The sequence below is a fragment of the Equus caballus genome, chromosome 9, assembly GCF_041296265.1.
Source record: "Equus caballus isolate H_3958 breed thoroughbred chromosome 9, TB-T2T, whole genome shotgun sequence".
Lineage (NCBI taxonomy): Eukaryota > Metazoa > Chordata > Mammalia > Perissodactyla > Equidae > Equus > Equus caballus.
This window is the reverse complement of record NC_091692.1, coordinates 21,726,663-21,743,930: the sequence shown is the minus strand read 5'-3', so window position 1 is coordinate 21,743,930 and position 17,268 is coordinate 21,726,663. Positions and strand designations below refer to the sequence as shown.

General features: G+C 39.4%; 1 protein-coding gene across 2 annotated transcripts in view; it reads left to right on the top strand.

The window, feature by feature from the left end:
* Window positions 1-8,167, top strand: part of NKAIN3 (sodium/potassium transporting ATPase interacting 3) — a 613,676-nt gene extending 605,509 nt beyond the window's left edge. For both annotated transcript variants that reach the window (XM_023648539.2, XM_023648540.2), the window contains one exon: window positions 3,371-8,167. In XM_023648539.2, coding sequence (XP_023504307.1) covers window positions 3,371-3,380 — 10 coding nt within the window. In that variant the 3' untranslated portion in view covers window positions 3,381-8,167. The remainder of the gene's footprint in view (window positions 1-3,370) is intronic.
* The last annotated feature ends 9,101 nt before the right edge of the window (window positions 8,168-17,268 follow it).

The following is a 17,268-nucleotide window of genomic DNA, read 5'->3' as shown; positions in this document are numbered from 1 at the left end:
TTCTGGGGAAAAACAAGACACAAGAAAGAATATGCCAAACACAGAGAAAAGTACAAACACACACATACACAGAAGTGATACAGAGAGACTTAAAAGCAATAGAAAAAGAGACAATGATAAGCCTATCAGGAGACACACTTTGAAATAACATCACCATCTTATCATCTGATTTCATTCTGCCTTGAGGGTGCGTACCCTCAGATAACTGCTAACATATCTACAATATCTGCCAAAAAAAGAAAAAAAGAAGGAAAAAGAAATGATCTTAAGGATCTCAAAACTCAAACTCTCCTACCCAGACTCATGGATCCAGCATAACATCATTAAGAGTGACAGCTAGACATTACGCGTCTCCAGACGCGAAGCAATAAGAAGACACAGCACCGCCTATGACGTATCTTGCCACGAAGTCAAGCCTGATCTTGAACTGCAAGTGTAGAAAATACATGAATAATAGAATAAGTTTAATCTCACCACAAGGCAGCAATCAGCTAAATCCCAGAATGTGGGATATAGTGTAGGGAAAATGAGAAAAAGGACGGGAGGGGAGATTTAAGAGACATACTAGTCAAATATGATGTGTGGACCTTGTTTGGGTTCTTGTTGACAAGCCGACTGTAATGAGATGTTTTAGGTAACTGGGGAAGTGTGAATATGGACTGGATAGTAAATGATATTAAGAAATTGTTTCCTATTTTAATAGGTATGCTAATGAATAGGTAAAAAAAGAAAAATGCATATCAGTTAAGCAGAGTTTCTCAACCTCAGCACTGTTAACACTGGACTAGATAATTCTTTGTAGTCGGGGCTACCCTGTACATTTTGGGATATTTAGCAGTGCCCTTGGCCTCCACCTACTAGATGCCAGTAGCACACACACCACCCCCGTCAAATTGTAACAACCAATCGATAAATGTCCCGGGGTTAAGAATCACTGAGTTAGAGAATCATAGAGATGTGTTGATAAATGACATGACATGGTGCCTAGGATTTACTTTTAAATACTCTAGCCAAAAAAAGTTGTGGTGGGTAAATGAAACTTGATAACATAATTTTTACTTTAGTTGAAGCTGGATTGTGAGTATGTAGGAATTCATAATACCATTTTCTCTACTTCTGTGCATATTTGATTATTAAAAACCAATCTGTCAATAAAACCTAAGGCAGGGATGCCAATAGGCTGTCCTTTCAATGCCTCCTCTCGCAGTGGCTTCACTGTCTTCTTGGAAAACTCTGTGCAGACATGTTTCCCAATGCCTGAAGTAGCTCTCCAGAATTCCTACTGGCGTCATAGGAACAGGCTTAGCCTCCTTCACTGCTTTACCAATCCTTGTTGCTAAAGCCCCAAAGCAGAAAATAGTAGCTATAAGCAGAGCTGACATTAAAGATAAATGTAGTGAATACCTAAAAGTTCCCCCAAACCCCGGCCAATACTATCACTAACAAAGAAAGAAAACACCTTCCTCTCCTACTGTATCCCCATTCTAGAAGAGAGTCACCTATTGGATGGACGAATGAACTTCAGAACCTTCTATCTCCCTTCTAACTAAAAGGGTGTATCAAACTATGAAAATTCCACCATTATAATCTCATCCCTTTATTTTCCATTTAAATCCTTGTTAAACAAGAGTGAGGTAAAAGGGGCACACATTTGGGCTATGTCTTCCAGAATGTGTAGAAATGGAAGAGTGGAGGAAATGTGATCGGAAGATAGGGAGTGAACTGGAGGACTCCAGCTCCTGAGGCGCGCAGGAGGGAACAGAATTTACAGGAGAAGGGCGGGTACCAGAAGGTGAAACTGGAAAGCTGGAGGATTTTCCAGCTATTTCAAATTATGACTAAAAAGTCCATTCCAAGCCATAGAATTACTGAACTGAGTTAATGGGAGAGGGTTGCTGGATGGAGATATAAAATAAGTGTAAAACACAGTCTCTACTGGTATGTTGCTTATAATTTAGTTGAAGGGAGAAAACTTACATACTTGAGGAAACAATCAGAGCACAGCTTATTGTGAGGCTGAGTGCCATTAGCCCCACATGGGGTTCAGCTGATAGTATATGAGTTGCTATTAGCAGGATGAGAAAGCAATATGACTAAGGTAGAATTAGAAGGCTTCATGGACTAGAATAAATTTCAACTGAACCTCAAACATGAGTAAGATTTGGATCAGCTGAGACTTTTCAAATGAGAGAAACTGTGAGAGCAAAAGTATTCAACAAATATTTCTTAAGTGACAACTACGTAGCAGACGCTGTGTTGAGATTGATATTGTGCAAAGGAAGATGCAGAAGCCAGAACCCTCACCTTCCAAAGGTTTACTGCCTAGTATAGGATCAGGAATATACAGGGTCTTTGTCAAATGTGTAGAGACAGGAGTGCTTGGAGATGGGAGTGTATATTCCAGGAAAACAGAACCAATAGATGTGTGTGTATATGTACATGTATATATATATATATATATATATATATATATATATATACAAACATCTATTCATATATCTACACAGACACAGACACACACAAACACACACACACATACATACACACACATATATATATACGAGAGATTTGAAGATATTGGCTCCTGTGATTATTGGGGCTGGCAAGTCTGAAATCTGCGGGGAAAGCTGGCAGGCTGAAGACTCAGGGAAGAGTTGTTGTTGCACTCTTGAGTTCGAAACCATCCTGGAGGCAGAATTCCTTCTTCCTCTCAGGAGACCTCGGTCTTTGCTCTTAAGGCCTTCAACTGATTGAATATGACCCACCCACATTATGGAGAGAATCTGCTTTACTCAGGGTCTATTGATTTAAATTTTAGTCTCACATAAAAAATACCTTCACAGAAACATTTATACTGGCAGTTGACCAAATACCTGGGAACTATGGTCTAGCCAAGTTGACACATGAAATTAACCCTCACAGGTTGGGATTTGTGTAAGGGACATTATTTGATGGTTAGGTGGTATGAAAGCCAGACCAGGATGATTCTTGAGCAGTCAACCAACAGAATGCTATAGGAAAATTGGGCTAGGAATGTATCTAGTAATTTGCAGGCACAATATTACCCTGTCATCTTTACCCCAAGACAACCAAAGGCAATGCCTCTAAATCTTTCATCAATTGCTATGTGGTTGGCACTTCTCTCCCAGGAAACTGGTCCTATCCTCTGATGTTTATACCTGATTGGCATGCCCTAATCTGAAAGTCAGGAAGCCCAAATTGTTGGCTTTCTTATTGCTACAATCATGTACACAGACAGTACAAGGCACACCCAAAACCTATTTTGCATTTTGAAAAACTTGGATGATTAGAAAGAAAATTTCGTTTTCAATTTTGAAGTTCTTTAAACAATTTATATTTTCTGTTTTAGGTCGAAATAAGTAAGGGCATTGACTCTGCAATGCGGCTGCTGAACTTGACTTAGGAAGCAAAGCACCACTGACAGTACCTGTCTGCATCCACACGTCTCAACTTTCTCCCGAAGGAGGGACTGCGCCTGCCGGCTTTCCCACGAATCACGGGGTTCCTCGGCCACAGCCTGTGTTTCATTAGCATTGTTCTCTAGATGAGCTGTAGGTGCCTGGGTGGGTATTTTTTAGTCATTTTCTTCTTATATGAATACTTGTAAATTGTAAAAAAAAAAAATCGTTTTTAATTTTTTAGCAATATTTAATGTGAGGCATGCAAAATGAAAAAATTCTGTGAAAACCTGCTACAGTCAATTCTAAGAGAAATACTGGTGTGTATAGTTGAGGTTTCAAGCGAGTTTTGCTGACCGCTGCAATTATCTTGGGCCTGATGGAGTCTGCAGTAGTAGACGTTACATGGAGTTACAAGACATGAAGTCAGATGCTGTGACAGCTGATAAATGGGTGCAAATAGTGGCTCTGGCTCTCAGACTGAGTATGGATCATTCTTTCAACGCCACAAGTCAGAACATGGCATCCTCCCTTGTTCTCGACTTACCAAAACCCAGAATAATATTATGGCAATCTAAATTTTCGGAATCATGCGTTATATCTTCTTCTTCCTGTGTTCTGAAAAACATATACCATGGGCAAACGGAAGAGTGAAATGATCAGTAGAACACCTTTCCCCTTTGAAGGGAATTTGGGTATTTCTGAGGTTCCTATTTTCTACTCTTTATCTTAGTCCTGTCATTGGTGTCAGACCTAAACATAGAGCTTGAGGGTTGTGGGACAGAAATCACACTCATGAATCTGCAATCAGAGATGCTGCTCTTAGGATATTCAAAAGGAGCATTAACATGGTGTAGAATTCTCCATAATTACTCCTGAAAAAGACATTTACATTTGTTCCACATCAACTTTTCTTTCTCCAAACCCCATCCCAATAACCAAGAAAATAATATGGGAAACATAATTTTCTACGGAAAAAGGGACTGTTGAAAACACATCACAGTTTTTTCCATTCACATCTTTCAATGATTATTTCCCATATCAAAATAAGTTTTGCTCACTTTGTGCAACAACCAAGGTGAGGCCTCCTGCAGGCCACAAAATTGTGTACATGCATACTCTTTAATCCAGAAGTTGTTAACTTGGCTCATACATCCCTAAGAAGTCAGCCTATGAACCATCTAAAATTGTATGTACATTTTTGTGTGCATGTAGAGGCATTTTCTTCTTCTTGTTTGGAGTCCGTATGTTTCATGAGAGTCTGTTAAGAGTCAGAACTTAGGCAACAAGGCTGGCTGGTTCCTCCCAGTTCATGACAACCACTGTGGCCTTTCTGGAAGCCTATTTGCCCCTTCACTCAGCTGACACCCATCGCTTTTTATTCTACTGAATAAATTCAAAATGAAGAGAAATTAGCAGGGAACTTGGAGATGGTCAAATCCCAGTTGGCATTGCACAGCTGAGGAAGCTGAAGCCCAGGGAATTTGGCGGACATGCCCAGATCCCGCATGTATACAGCAGGGCGAGAGCTGTGGCCGAAGGAGGGAGAACTTGGAGGGCAAAAGGTGGGTTTGGGTCCCAGGTCCACCACTGTGACCTTGGACAGTGTTGGACATCTGAGCTCTGGAGTTTTTCTCATCTGAAAAGTGGAACTATAATCCCTACCTCCCAAGGGTGAAATGAGGATTAGATGAAAATGTAAAAAATACTCTGTAAGCTGCGAAGCGCTCCACAATTGAAGGGGCAGTCATTATTGTAATGTTGAAACAATAAGTTGGGTCTTATCTGGAGCTCTTGCCACACACCCCAGCGCTGTGAAAAGTCCATGGAAACACCAAACTCTTGAAGTTTTCTAAAAAGTGGCTTGAAAAAATTGCCCATGTTTAAGTGATTAGAAATAATGCAGACTAAAAATCACACTTCTTAATTAAAAAATAACTTTTATATTCAAATTTCAAGACAAGTACATTTTATTGTTATGGAGAAAGCTAACAGAACATCAAAAATGTAGAAATCAGGGGCTGGCCCCGTGGCCGAGTGGTTAACTTCACGCGCTCTGCTCCAGGCAGCCCAGTGTTTCGTTGTTTTGAATCCTGGGCGCGGACATGGCACTGCTCGTCAGACCACGCTGAGGCGGCGTCCCACATGCCACATCTGGAAGGACCCACAACGAAGAATATACAACTGTGTACCGGGGAGGCTTTGGGGAGAAAAAGGAAAAAAATAAAATCTTTAAAAAAAAAAAGTAGAAATCAGTAACACAGAAGGATAAAATTAATATTTAAATATTTTAAACTGCCATTATCCCCTACACACGCACAAACAAAACACAATTAATATTTCAAAAAATTGTACCATGCAGCATTTTGTTGCTGTTTTATTTTCATGTGAATTTTTTACATACCTCTAAGATGCCCTGCAGAGTCTAGATATTGTCTAACTGCAGACTATGGATTTGAGGAAGAAATTCTTATATTAGTGATTTTTCTATGGATATTCAGTATAGGCAACTACTTAATACGGTATGTGTGTTAGTTTTTAATCTTTCTTCCTTTAAATAATTGTTATAACTATTTCAATCCCCAATCCCAGCAATCTGTAATGATAATTCTAAAGTTCCAGAAGATTTGCCAGTCGTCAGACCCAGGTTACATAGACCTCCCACAACCTCTCCTTCCCACTTTTCTTCTCCCTTCCTCTCCTCTTCCTGGCTACTCTTTGGAGGTTCTGCTTCCTTAGGACAAAGAGATGAAAAGAAGTGTAGACTCGTGCAGTAGCTCTCAGCAGTGACCCTTTTCATCCGGGTGATTCCGAGGCTGTGCTGCCACAGTGCTGCTCCTCAGGAGTGAGTGTTTCCAGTTCTCGCAGCTTTTGCCTCCGTTTTAGGGAATCCTCTCTGCACTGCGCACCATACAGTAGGGTTTCAACAAAGATGTGTTTCTTCTATTTATAAGCTTTCCAAATCTTGGCGTCCCCATAAGCAAGTGTGTGTCTGGTTGGAGTCAAGAAAATCAGATGCATCTGAGCCTGTGCTCAGTTGGCAGACTCTCACTATCCTAAGAGATGGTGCAGCTCCCCATTCCAAGATCTCCTTGGAAGCAGTCCTGGTAAAGCTGAAGATAGGACATCCACCGCCCATTAGCCCCTAGTGCTGGTTGGAATGTAGAAGGGGAAAGTTACAACCTACTTTGTTTTCCTGTTTGAACCTTGGCATTGTGGCTTATAAACCTTGGCCAGTGCTGCCCCAGGCCCTTGTGCCAGTGACTGATCCTTTCCAAGTGTCTTCTGCTGACATTGTGCGGAGCCCCAGGCAGCTGGGATGCTGTCCAGTTTACCTTCTACCTACTTCAGCTTCCAGTGCAGCAAAAGTTAAGCAGGGGAGGTACAAGGAGGGTTAGATAATTCTCAGGGGACAGAATACTTGTTGGGGTGTGGAGCGGTCTACATCAGAGAAATCCCAGACATCGTTTAGGAAAAGCTCTAAGCTAGTATGGCCCAGGTATCCTAGCCTTCCACCTGCCATATAATGTGATGGCATGTGTCCCTGAAACGAAAACGTGTGTCCATACCACTCCAAATCTGAGGGGCTGTGGGTTCACTTGTTTTGAAGTTTACCTGACATCTTACCCTAGCAAAATATTGCCTTCGTTCTTTTTTCCTTCAGACAAATAAGCTCTGTTATTTCCTATAGACCTAAGTAAGGGAAATAGCCAGCTTCAAAAGGCTGGATCTAACAGAATATAGCAAGGCTGCCATCTGTCGCACTTAATGAACAGGACACTCGTGATTGAGGGGCATTTGTCTTCATTAGAACCAGTAACATGTACATTACAAAGGTAAGGAAAACCATCATGACCCCACTAACTTGAGAAGCAAATTAGAAAGGAATCTTGCCAAGAATAAACAGATCTTCATTTTAGACCTAATTTAAAAATTTATAGTATCCCAAAATGTGGACTCACTATGAAGTGAATATTCTGGCTAATTATTTCTTGAAGCAAATGCTCGCTTATCATTTCTGAGTTACTTTAGTATCTAACTAGGAGAACTTTTACAGATGATTAGAATTCAAATGTTCTAACTTGACATTTCAGCCCGAGGTAGAATCTACTTTTAATGGGTAACTCAATTAAGTCAGGAAAAATATAAATATTTGATCTTTTGAAAGATAGAAAATTTGAATGTCTGTTTTTCTTGTTTCTTTCCCATTTGAGAGTAATCTACAACATTTGCTGGATAGAAGGTCTGTGGAAGTGTCTATGCACCCTGTTCAAATATTCATGATAAATAAGCCCACAACTTAAGGATGTTATATCCAAACGTAGAACCGACAAAGGAAATGACTGCTCATGTAACTGCACAGTGTGCAATGCAAAAACAGAGCAGGTGCATTTTAAATATTAGAGTGTATTTATTAATACATAATTCTCCAAAAAGTAGGATTCTCAAATAATTCATAATTTGCGAGTTGATTGTCTCTTTTTTTCCTGAAAAAGTTTAGTTTGTTAAGGGCTAAGAAAAAATGTCGTCTCTAGAAGGTGGGTAAATCTCCCTAAATATTGATACTTGTAGAAAAATTTGGTGTCAGGTGAAAAATGAATCATCTTCCTTGGATTTGCAAGCATATAAAGGGCAAGAATCATGTTGAGTGCTGAGCATTAAAAAAAGTGAAATATCTAAAGAATCCAAAATATGCCTTGGCTTGAATTTGAGAGCTAAATTAAGTAAAAAGAAGAAAAAGAAATAAAGTAGGATGGAAAGAAGAGAGGGAGGCAGAGAGGGAGAAAAGAAAAAGAAGGAAAGGGAGGAAGGAGGAGGAAGAAAGGAAGAATCCAATATTGAAAGTCTGCCTAATTTGTATTCAGACAATGTCAATCCTTAACTCATATTTGTTGTTATGGTTTCTTTGTGTGACGTTGAATCATTTTCCATTTAGGGCATGCTTTTCCTTTCCTCTTCAGAGTTAGGTTTTTTAAAACAGTTTGAAGAAACTAATGATCTATCTAGTTATTCTTATGGAACTTGCTTTGGTGGACAACCTTGTTAGTCTATATTAGTCAGGATTAGGTTTACCTACAAGTAACAAAAAAAGAAAAATGACAGCGGCTTAAATAAGATAAAGGTCTATATCTGTTCATATTTCAAAATTCTGGAGAGTCAGCAAAGAGCTAGGCTTAGGGTCCCTAAAGATAGGGACCCAGGCTCCTTCTCTCTTATTGCTTCATCATGTGTCCTGCCATTCTCAAGATCATGACATGACTCAAGATGGCTGCCACAGTTCCAGCCATTCCTTTTGTATTCCAGCCCAAAAGGAGAAAAAAGGAACAAAGAAGGGTGCTTATTTCATTTAAGGACTTGTCTCAGAGATTGCACACACTACTTCTAGCCTAAATCCCATTAGCCAAAACTCGATCCACCCCAAATTTAGCTGCAAGGAAAGCTGGGAATTATAGTCTTTATTCTTGGTGGCCTTGTGCCCATCTAAAACTTAGTGGCTTCACTTCTTAGTATAATGGGTAAATGTATGTTGAAGAATTCTTAGCAGTCTCTGCCACACAGTTCAAATAGTTGGCGTGATTTTTTAGAATAACGTTTTCATTTACTTTAATTATAATACGTTACTGAAAAAATACATATACTCTTCAATATTGTGAGGAATTAATTATTGACTCTGTGAAATGAGAATTTCTACCTCATTTTTCTGCCTTTCTTCTTAGACAGAAACAGATAAATCTGTGATGTAAGATCCTTCTATATTTCCCTGAAGTCTGCAGAGTGTATTTTAGCTTTCCTTCTCTGGAAACTGAATTTAAAATTCAAGAGCCAATCTAATGTGTTATTGTCCTCACTGTTCTGCTACAAAAATAAATTCACCCTTCTATGGTCACAACTCTTTAACTATTTTATTTTGGCAGCACCTTCCTTTCTGAATTGACTAGTAATGTCATTATTTTCTTTTTATTGAATTCAACAAGCTGGAAATGGACATGGGTGCTTAGGAAGGTGGGGCCGGACATATAAGTGAAAAGTATATGATCCTTCCTCTTCTGCTATTTTCTCTCAGTAAAAGTTGTGCATCTGTTTTTCTCCAAGAATAGAACAGCTAGAGTGGAGTGAGTATTTTAAACTACCTGATAGTCTATTTCTCTAAGAAAAAATACAATTGAGGGAAATCATAAAATTTTTTATGTAATTAGATTTTATTGTATATTCCTCCTAGGCTGGGAGTGTGTCTGCATGTGTGCATGTGTGTATGTGTGTGTGTGTGAGAGAGAGAGAGAGATTTCAATCACTGAAAAATGTTGGTTATCTTCTCCTAACCCCTTGTGCCTACAAATCTGGAAGCTGTCACTGATGACTGAGATAAGATCAGTTGACTTATTCTTGTTGAACACACATATCTACACACAAACTTCAACACTTGAGTACACCCCTTTCTAAACAATCACATTGTTAAAATGTGCCATATGACCCATTTCCCTAAACGATTAATAGTATAAGATTATTTAGAAAATGAAAGTTAGAAGAAATACGATGCCTAGAATAACGTGTTATTTCTCTGCAAGATCAAATTGTAGAGTTGGAAAGAACCTCTGTGATTCATTTGCTTAGTTTATAGATGAGGAGACTGAGGCTAGAGGCTGTAGTGACTTGTCCCATGTCCCACGGGGTCTGCTCTGCAAGCCTCCAGTCCAGCCTTCTTTCTTCTGCATTTGGTGGCCATCAGCTGTCACAAGTCCCAGCTGAACCAGGCCTTGGCTGTTGACTGCAGTCTGAAGCCCTTTCTGCCTGGACTCCAGGCCCCAGTCATCAAGGCTCAGGACAGCTGAGGAAGACATCTGCTGTTGGCTCCTTCCAGTTCACCATCCCCCTGCTTGGCTCTGAGTATCAGAAAGTCCCTTTCCAGTGGGCTTTTATCTTGCCCATTTGTCTTCTCAGGGCAAATGATAAATCGCAGACCTCAGATCACTGTTCTTTGCTTTCCAAAAGCCAGACCAGCTCACTCCTGGCTGCCTTCTTTCTTTATTTGTGGTTTAAACATAATTCCACCTGCCCTCGTCAAGGCCTTGCACGACCTCTCTCAATCAGCAGGGAGACAGTTTAGTATCTGGATGTCAGTCTCTGCTACAGACTTTTGTTCCAGAGGAAGTGATTTTGCAAATAATTGCTTAAAGTCACTTTTTAATTCTCACATAGTTTCATTTCTTTTAAACCTCTTTTTTAAAGGAAATTGCTCTCTTCCCTTTCTGGCTTCTTAAATCTATTTTAAACCTAAAATAGCGGTCATTGAATTCAGTTTTACAAAACAGTTTACTTGGGTCACCTACATCATATGAAACCAAGAGCTTAATCTTTGCAATTATTCCTATCGCATTCCATTAATGCTAATACAAATAGAGTACTGTATGTGTGAATGTTAATTAGCTTTCTGATTCCTTCAGCAGAGCTTGTGTTGCACTGTGCAGCCCTCTCTGCACTGTCCAGGGTTTTTATTATTTCAAACTGTCACATTTAACCCATTTATTCCACCAATACCTAGAAATATTTATTTAGGTTCTTCTATGGCTTTTCATTTCTGCCATGACTCTAAATAAGAAAAATAATTTCCTGTGCAAGACATTTTAGGCAATACAATGTATAGAGTATCAAGTTAAATAACTTTAGAGAAAAGAATTTTGGGCAATTCATGTGGCATACTTAACATGTTTCTATAGGCAAGCAAAGCTCATTAATTCCATTTTAATTACTATTTTAAAACCACCTGTTTAGTGTGGTGAATTTAAAAGAAGAGTCTGTTGATTGGTCTTTGGATTTTTTAACACCCCAGAGAAAGGCCATTGATTACGGAACTCAAATGTCTAAAGTTCACCCAGGAATCGAAATCGCTTGGCCCCTTGTAACCTTCTCCTTGTGCTCCTAGGCCTGCAAAGACTTTGCTCTAAAGTCCCTGAACTTGAGTCTCATTGGTCCCATTAATCTTTGTCAAGAAGGAAGTTTGAGAGGAAGGTCAAGAAAGCCAACTCCCGATCTTGTTTGATTCTTTCCTTATTTTTTTAGGGCCTTGGCCATCAACTCTCCTTGATTTTATTCTGTCTTAGCTTCACATTTCCACATCTATAAATATGAGGCCACAAGATACTTACAACCTCCTAAGAAAATGGAGTTTTCATTAAATTTTCCCTGCAAAGCTAAGATGCCCTATGATAGATGCCAGCAGCACAGAGTTTTATTAACATCGGTGATATCTGTAATAAGACCATGTCTCATTTTCTTTTAGAGACATAAATATTCCACTTTCATCCTGTATAACTCAAAGGGAATTTGGGTGTTAACACTTCAAAATACTTTTAAGTCCTAAGGGGAAAACTGAAGTGAAAAGAATTAATTTCCACATCACTTCCTAAAGCACAATGCCTGCCTCAGAATAACAGTTGTTTCTCATCCTTCGGTAGGAACCTATAGGTGAGAACTCCCACTGAGAGCTTCTGATCTGAAAGCACTAAGGAATGTCTGCCATTGTAGGTAAAAAGACAAAAAACATTGTCTTCTCAGACGTGCTTACCTTTCAGATTTTTCAGAGCTTGCTATACATGACAAGACCTTGGCTACCTGGCAACCTCGTCCATCCACAACAGAACTGAGAACCAGGAACAGACAAAAAGGTCTCTGACTGTCCCAGTGCATTTTATAAAATCCACACTCTGAAACTTCTGAGTTTTTTCCATAGAAAAGCTTTTCTGCCCTTTATTTAAATCCTATTTACTCTTAATCTATGCAGAATTCTAGCTATGTTAATGGCATAGTTTTCAATTACATAATAAATTACAAGCAGAAAATTAGAGAGATAAGTATGACATAACATAAGCAGAATACTGAACATAATTTAAAATACTCTCTCTAAAAGAATAGAGATCAAAAACTAATGTGAAAATCTATAGCCCAGTTGTCTTGGGACGCTTAAGGGGAGAACGAATATATTTAGTAGAGTCCATGGGCAACACTGTATTGCTTCAGAGAACAGCATTTTATTCATATTATGATGAATCCAGATTACCAATAAAAACATGTATTGTGAATCAGGAACAAGAATCCCTTACTCAAGATACTTTCTTTTCATTTGTCCTAAAATTATATTAATTATTGATTTTTATTTGAATAAGATGCTTTCCTGTCATTTGCTGGAAAATTCTTCAAATAACAACATAGATCTTCAAAGCCTACAATTTGAATGGGAACCCTCTATGTGTAACAACGCTCTGCCTTCCATAATCTGCACAACATTATATAGTGGCCTGTGGTCAATATGGTCTGCTTAAATAATCAGATATACAAATTTCATTTTAGAAACCTCTCTGTCCAAAATAGTTAAAATAAAAATGCTTACGTATTTAAAATGTTAAATCATCAGTAATACTAAAGACATATTCCCTGAATGTTCTAAATAGGAGCCATGTTCTAGTGTGAAGCTATCTCTGGAAAAAAAATGAATTTTCAAGACCGTGGGCCTTGCTATTAACTCTCTGGAATTTTCTCCTTTGATAAATTTTCTTCCAATTCACAGTTTACAAATTATCTCTTCTGGTATTATGCCCTGATTTTTTCAGCTGCAAAGATATCAAAGTCTTGGAGTATTTCACAGAAAAGCAAAGCCTTTGCAGAAAGCAAGAGCATGGCATGCTTTCTCCATGGGAAGTAGTTGCCCTCATTCACCAAAACACTGTGCTTCCTGGCACATTCTTGGCCTATCAGCTGTCTATAAAAGGAAATCTCTTCTCTCTTGATAGTAGCACATCTCACACTGGGATGTGTAGTTTCTTATTCATCCATGGATAAGTCCAATTTGCTCTTTGGTGTGTAAAACTGACAATTACCCAGAAGATACTATTGGTCTTGAAGCTTCTCTGCAGGTAGTTACCATACTGGCATTTGGTACACCAACTTCGTGGGTGAGACAGATTTAAATGACCTCCTTCAAGCCACACTGTGTACCAGTGTCCACTGCTAGCAAGCTATGGCTACTACTGCTTTCTATCAAAATAGCCCTGCCAAGTGCGCACTGTGTGTGAGGCACTGGGTAGGCATAGAGAGAGAAAGAGTGTGCCCACAAGGAGCTCACAGTCCAGTTGTGAAGAGGTGGGTTCACCTCACGCTCCTGAGCCAATGCTAGTGACTGCCTTGCTCAGCCAGGCCCTGAGGAGACATACCGGATTCTTCTTCCAGATTCTGAGCCCCAGCAATCCCAGGAGGAAGAAGAGCCCATTCACAACCCTCCTCTGTCTCCTTAGGAGTCAACAAACACTTTGTGCAAGAAGCTGGGGGAGTGACAAAAACAAATCAAATACACATCTTTGCCTTGAGAAGTTTATAAAGACATCCTAGTAGTTTCCAGGCAGTCAGTGAATTGCTTTCCTTGGGTTCAGCCTCTGGAAACTACACTGCTCACTTTGTGATATGAAATCTCACTGGCCCATACGCCGGCCCGTTCCTCTGGGCAGATGTGTGCACATTTGTTGTTGTGACTCTGCATGAAAGAGCAAATTGACAAAATGAGCCTCCGATGGCTCAGGATCTGAACAACAGGTGCAAGAACTGTAGTCACTCATGTCAAACAAAGAAGGTCTGAAGGCCCCCTGCATGTGCGAGAAAGATGGCCAGTCTACAGCTCCTAACAATCAAAAGGGGCCGTGGCCGCTTCATGTTTCAGGGCTGTGAACAGACATTTTCTTGTTACATCTGCGGTGATCTGAGGTGGTGCCATAGGGCCTAGCTGGATGGGTCAGTGCTTAAGTAAAACAGAGCAGATGAGTAAGGATACTCACTAAAGGAGCAAAGGCAATGCTGAAAACAGTCCCCTTGCAACTACAGCATAATTGCAGAGATTAAACACACTTAATTGTTTCTTTGATATTATTTCTAACAAACTGGATACTATTATTATCATTGAAAGCACGATAGCAGTATTTAAATGATGAGAAAGACGCAAAGTCTCTTTGTTGCTGTGACCAACAGAATGAAGGTTAGTGTGCTCTCACATTTGTAATGCCAACTCTGCCATCTTATGGAAAATATTGGAAGTACCTAAGCATTTCATTATATTTCAAAGGCAAGGATCGGCTGGTAAGAGGACAGAAAGGCAAGGATGTTGCACCTCGTGTCTATTTCTACGTGTTTTTAACCTTTAAGATTTTTACCAGCAGAAGTCGTAAAAAAACCCTTCTGTCTTGAACAATTCTTAGATTGCTTGCCAACCAAGGTGTGTCTCAATCTTGACACTGCAACTTAATGTAAAAATCCTGAAGTTATTTTGTACCAATATGAATTTCTACTGCCCCCAACACTGTGTAGTGACTTCACTGTAAATTAACTTCTTTTCTACAGATTTTTGAGCTACCAGGTGGATTAATTGAAAAAGTCGAATCCTGTTAGGAACCAGTCTACGTGATGTTGGTAGCCTGTGAAAAATGAATGTCTCTTTTTCTTATACAAATTGGTAACAAGACTTGCTTTCACAATTCCTTTTTACATTTTTTGTGCATATGATACCTGTATATTATACTCATATTCTAAAGTGACCAGAAAGTGTTATTTAATAGAAATTACATACATTTTTTATGTCTCTATGGACCCTTTGATTCTGGGTACATTTACAATAAGTTATGGTAATAGGCTATTCTTTTCAATTATGAATAAAAATGTACATTGAAGTAAAAGATGGCTACTGTTTTTAATGAGTTCTTCTCCATCATGGTGTGTATCTATGATAGTAAACTTGGAAAAGGCCTGCGTCTTGAATGTCCTCTCGTTCTTCAGATTTCAAGGGCTTACCCTTCTATCTCATACACAAAGAAAAGTTAGGTCTTAGGCTACATGACTATAGGAAACCCAGTCCCTTTCCCACGGATTTCCAAGCATCCCTGGGGAGGGTTCAGATGGTCCATGAATCTACCCAGGTGTTCCGTGTGGAGGCCCGCTGCAGACAACTGCTCTGGACTTCTCTGCCAGTGACTCTGACTTTCTCAGAACTGCTTCTTGTCCCTGCAGCTCACTCCAGGCCACCTCTTCCCAAAGCAGGAACTCAGGCTCTCTTTTTATTTCTCAAGTAAAGCTGAAAAAAACCTTTGTAACTAATAAATTTGACTAAGGTTTGATGATAAGTAAAGAGATTACATCCCAGAAAAGAAAAGCTTAAAAGTGCATCTCAGATACCAGTGGGCCAGCAGTGGTTCTGAATTCCCTCTCACAGGATGGTCTTTGTCAGCCCCTCTCTTCTTAGCCCCCTGCCTGCTATCTCCTTGCTCCTGGGGAGACCTGCACACTGTTGATTTCTGCACTGGTTCTGGGTCGTGCTGCCAAATACCCTCCACTTCACCCTCACTGGGGAGCAAAATCTCCTTAACATTAGAGTAATCGCCACAGAGGTTATTTAAGAGAATACTGTTATTTATATTTATTAACAAAATCCTTAGCATCCAGCCTGAAGCTTGTGTGCTGGGATTCTGTCCCCAGATCAGTTTCCTCTAAGAACAGTGAGTGAATTTGTGTTGAACCAATAGAGTAGCACCTCACAGAGGGTTCATCCCAGAAAAAAGTCAGGGAGGGGTGGTGGGCACGTGGAAACTTTACAATTTTTCTGTTAATTCTAAAACTAAGTTATTAAAAAACCACATGGGGAGGCTTGTTTAAGTGGTATATTCCAGATTCTACCCTTAAAGATGCAAGCACAACATAAAAATTATAAATTTTTTGTCCCTATTTCCATTTATCAAAAAGATTAAAATATAGTCTAGTCTCAGAACACCCATATGCTTACAAGAAGAATAAGGAAAAATCTAAATTGCTGATCTTATTGCCACTTCCCTCATCTAGACATTTGAATTCTTATGCCTCATTGGACAAATAGAAATCATATTAGATATTCCTATAATCTAATCGTGGCTATCAATTTAAACAAACCAGCATATATTCTCTTCTTACTCTAAGTGGATGCTGAATTTTATTTTTCTTCTACTTTGTACTTATGTCAAATTAACTTAAATATCATCGCTTAGCCCCCCCTCTCCAATCCCACTGCCACCGCCTCAGTGCTGGCTCTCACCATCTCTTAATTAAACAGCCTCTTAATGGAGCTTAGACGCTCTACTTTTCCCCCAAACTCTGTTTTTAATATATTTCTAAAATAACAAACCTGAGTTTTGTTATATCACCCTGCTTACAATCTTAAAATAGGGTAATGAATCAGATCCAAACTCCTTAGCTTGATATATAAGATCTTCCATTATCTGACCTGACCTACATTATCAGCCTCGCCTCTCACTACTTCCTTTTTCACACCCTGTTTGTCTCTTTCACACTTTTGTCCAAACATTCCCCCTGCTTTTCATGTGTCTATTATTTGGGAGCCCTTCTCTGAATGTAGAATGCTGATACCATCTGGAATGCTAGATACATTTTACTCAGTCTTCAAGATCTAAGTCAAATGTTATCCCATTAAAAATCCACTCAACTTATAATTAAGGAGCTTGCTATGTGATGATCCTGAATCACCTAGCAGAATTGGTCTCTCTACACTCAAAGAACTTTGGTCCTGCTTCCATAATTATGCATTGAACCCTAACCACACCTACGTCATTGTTAGTTTTCAGTGCTTTAGAAATATGAATCACGTTAGCTTTTTTGGCAAGCATGTTACCCTTTTCCTTCCCATTAATTCTTCCATCACCCAGAGCCATAAAGTTAGGTTTTCCCCCCATATACTACGTTAACTGAAAACTCCCCATTCTGCATCTGTGCAATTGGTTTATTGGGCTCAATTTCAGGTATTTATATTATATTGGCTACTATTAAACTT